The sequence below is a fragment of the Telopea speciosissima genome, chromosome 2 (assembly GCF_018873765.1).
Source record: "Telopea speciosissima isolate NSW1024214 ecotype Mountain lineage chromosome 2, Tspe_v1, whole genome shotgun sequence".
Classification (NCBI taxonomy): Eukaryota; Viridiplantae; Streptophyta; class Magnoliopsida; order Proteales; family Proteaceae; genus Telopea; species Telopea speciosissima.
Window position 1 is genome coordinate 79,538,164 of NC_057917.1, and position 4,350 is coordinate 79,542,513.

At 38.9% G+C, this 4,350-nt stretch overlaps 1 protein-coding gene across 1 annotated transcript; it reads right to left on the reverse strand.

The window, feature by feature from the left end:
• Nucleotides 1-1,259: 1,259 nt before the first annotated feature.
• On the reverse strand, nucleotides 1,260-3,728 carry LOC122649586 (putative pentatricopeptide repeat-containing protein At3g25970). Its single transcript, XM_043842790.1, has one exon. The coding sequence runs from the start codon at nucleotides 3,554-3,556 to the stop codon at nucleotides 1,361-1,363; it is 2,196 nt and encodes a 731-aa protein (XP_043698725.1). The 5' UTR covers nucleotides 3,557-3,728; the 3' UTR covers nucleotides 1,260-1,360.
• Between the last annotated feature and the right edge of the window lie 622 nt (nucleotides 3,729-4,350).

The window sequence follows — 4,350 nt, forward strand, 5'->3', positions numbered from 1 at the left end:
AAATAGGTACAAAGCATCTATCCTGTTCACCATGTTTATAATATGTTTTCCGGCCATTTTCTGTAAATAGTTATCTATGAAACCTCTGTTTTCTTCTTCAACTTCTACTTCTATAGCTGTCCTAGACTTTCATACTTATTCTGCATATCAGAATCAGCTAATAATTTGAGTTTTCAATCCTTTTAAAGATTTCATACTCATTCTACACATCATAATCTGTTCTCGTTTAACTTTCGCTTCTATTCTGTCCTAGAATTTCATGCTTATTCTGTAAATCAGAATATAATTTGAGTATATGATCCTTTCAGTATTTCATATCGCCGTCTGCTATTTTGTTTTTTATTTTGGACCAGAATTTATATCTGGCTCAATCAGACAGTTCAGGAGGACAGATAAATCTGTGTGGAGTGAAACCACAGGACATAGTAGCCTACTAGCCCATAAGGACCAGTCAGTAACAATGTGGGACTGTTCTCATCGGGGGTTTGAAAGTTACTCAATTTCTCCCTAAACCCTAATTCATATAATTTTCCTGATGTATTTGCTTAACTCTGCTACATTGTTATTAGCATCCATCAGTCCATTCTTTTCTCTATTGAATACCTTAATCAGAGCCCTAATTTCAAAGCTTCTCCGATCTTAAATCCTTACTTGGAGCTAGGGCAATACGGAGTGAATTATCTATCTAAAGAAATTGCCACACCGGCCCTATTCGGATTTCATCCTGATTTTCTGACTTAAAATACACTAGAGAAAATCAACTAGATGGTGGGTCGTATGATCGAGATACGCCACAAAATCTGAATCCAACCAATAGTTATCAAGATCAGTCATTCATGTGGCTCAAAAATGGTGGACCATTTAGAAAGGCTTCTCAAACTGGAGCCATGCAAGAGACATTTTCTCAAATATTTTATAAACAATATCAGCACTCATGACTCATCATAATTAGAAATTGATCATAATCCTTTTTCCACCAATCAAACTACTAGTACAGGAGTTTAATAAAAAAGAACTGAAAATTTGGAGTTTTATTAAAAGAAGGAGGAACCAAATTACCTGGATCAATAAACAGTGGCAATGTAATATGTTGTATAAGACTGCCACCCTTGATATACTTTGGAGAATAATATACTTCCTCCTGAGAATTTGAATTTTCTTTTTCCTCATTTTTTTGGGGTGAATAGAGCATTGAAGTATCATTAGCTAAGTGTGCCATTAGAAACAAGGCCAACTCTTCTAGGAATATTGTCTTCCCAGAAATAAATAGCTACTATTGCATCAACGGAATGAGCTGCATGGTTGGCAGTCTTAGAAATGTAAGCTATTTCAAGATCCATGGCAAGATTGAGATCAACAACTATGACTCAGAATCCATCCCCACATAATCCAAATCACACATCTCACACTCCACATTTGTTACATAACCTAACCTTTGAATCTCATCCATCAGCCCCCCAAGTCTCTGATAGATCTCTTCACATTGAGGGTGTGAAAGATCCTCAGCATTGAATGCATGGACCTTATTCTTCACCTCAATCCAGCTCCAACCAGGAACCTTCCTCACTCCTCTCTCCCTCATGACTCTCTTAACTGTCGCTCTTTCATCCCAACTACCAAGACGGCCATACATGTTTGAAAGAATAACGTATGTGCAGTGCTCTTCTGGCTTTAGTGCTAGTAAGTGCCTCCCTACTTCAGTAGCGAGCTCTATGTTACCATGTAGCCTACACGCACCCAATAGAGTCATCCACACCATCGCATCAGGTTCAAATGTCATGGATTTAATCAAGGCCTTTGCCTCATCAAGACGCCCGGCCCGCCCAAAAAGATCAACCCCACATGCATAATGCTCCATACGCAGTGGAATCCCATAATCAGCTTCCATGGATCTTAGAAAATATGAACCTTTTTCTACCAGACCAATGTGACTACATGCAGTCAGAACTGCAACAAATGTAATGTGATCCGGTTTCACCTCTTTTTCCTGCATTTCAGAGAATAGATCAAGCGCCATTTTTCCTTGTCCATGCTGTGCATACCCAAATATTATCGAGTTCCATGTGATTGAGCTGTCTTTGGTGGTTGCTTCAAAGGATTTCTTTGCGTCATTGATGACCCCACACTTGGAATACATGAATGTCAGTGAACTAGCAACATAGTCATTTGAGTCAAAGTCCGACTTAAGGGCTAAGCTGTGAACTTGTTGACCCAATTGGAGAGTTGCCAAATCTGCACAAGACCGAAGTACAGCACAGAAGGCATAGTAATCAATCTCAAGGTCTGCAGATCGCATCTGTCCAAAGACCTTCAGCGCATCTTCACTCAACCCATTCTGTGAGAATCCAGTCAAGATTGTGTTCCAAGAGACCCTGTCCTTGAAGACCATAGAATGGAAATGTTTGAATGCATCTTCCATGGACTTGTCATTAAATTTTAGATACATCGCAATCAAAGAATTAGAGACTGGAATTGCTTGCTCGAAACCTTTTCTAATTACCAATCCATGCATGGATTTTCCTTGGCTTTGCTGTTCTTTTTCAAAACAGGCACTTATAATGCTAGTGTATGTGTACATGTCTTGCTCAATCCCAAGCTCTAGCATTCTGATGAAGAGTTCTATAGCAAGAGTCCTACAATCATGCAAAACGTATGCTGCCAGCATGGAATTCCATGTCACCAAATCTCGGGCTCTTTCAATACCGTCAAATACCCTTTTGGAATCTTCAATGGATCCACACTCAGAATATGACGTGATTGTGGCATTGCACACAATGGTGTCAGACGCCCACCCATGTTTTATAACCTTAGCATGTATCTGCATAGTTAATCTATAGAATTCAGGGTCATCAAGCAACGTAAGAAGGGTAGCGAAAGTCGCTTCATCAGGGCCCAGCCCCTCCCTTTCCATACAATATAGTAGCCAAAAAGCAGTTCTATGATCACTAATCTGAGCATACCCTGCAATGACAGCATTCCAAGAGACCAAGTTACGCTCTGATATGTGTCGGAACACCGCATGGGCATCTTCAATTCTCTTGCATTTTGCATACATATCCAAAAGTGCACTGCCTGAGAAAACATTCTTCGCATAACCAGTCTTAATGATGACTGCATGCACTTGTTGCCCAAGATCAAGGCAATCCTCACAAGCAATTCCCTTCAGAATGCTTCCATAAGTGTACTGATCTAAAGTAAATCCCCCTCTCTTCATGGTTTTCAGAAACTCCCAAGCAGTCTTAAAGTTTCCTTGATTTACATAGCCTGTAATCATTGAATTCCAAGTAACAGAATCTCTTTGACAAATTTCGTTGAACAGGTAGTGAGCATGATTTACATTTTTGCATTTCATGTACCAATTTAAAATGTTGTTGGCAATGTAGGTGTCCGTGATGGTTCCTGCTTTGACTGCCTGACAATGGGCTATGGAGACACTTTGTAAAACTGTGTTTTCGTAGGGTAATAGGAAAAGCTTCGTGCATGAGTAACAGGCATAACTGTTTTTCCAGTGGAGGCATTGAAAGGGTTTCTTCACCCTCCTCTCTATACAGAACATATAAGATTTTGCCTGTTACAACATACCCACTTCAAGAGGCTTTCTAATCCTACAGCCCAAAACTGAAAGACAGAACAGGAGTAGCACAGGGTCCAACCTAATTGGCCTTCTTCACACCGTCCACCCATCCATCATGATGAAACTGCAATTGCGAGTATACTAAGTAAATTTGGATTCTGCAAAGATATGAATACAAATAGATCCAGTTATTAATTGGACTGATATGTCCACAATTCAATTAAAAAATCGATCGAAAAAATTGGACAAGGACAAAAAGTTGAATATCAAATATAGATACATTCAATATGGTCGTTATTTAGGAATTTGGAACCAAAATTTTAGGGATATTATCAACATGGAACAAATACAATCAGCTTTCACTAACAATAATGAAGTAGAAAATATCAGCCATTGAGGAGAGAGAGCAAACAGAAGTCAATAAATAACAACTATGACCCTTAAAATGTGAGCGCAAACAAAACGCAAGCCCACCAGAACATGCTGGCCTGATAATGCAAGCAATAGTAGCAGATTCAATTCTATAATAAAACCTACAAATAACATGTGCAGAAGATCTCTACTCACAAATATTACTTCCTGAAAAAGAAACACAAAAGTAAAACAGAATTAATAATCCTAAGAGCAAAAAAAAACCCTAGAAGAACAACAGAGATGCTCTAGTACTTTGACCTCAACTCATCACTCGGAGATGCCACATCATAGTAAGGAGAAAAACAGTTCAGCTTCTCCCAATCTTCCAAAATACTACAAGGATTATAATTCAACTCTTTCTG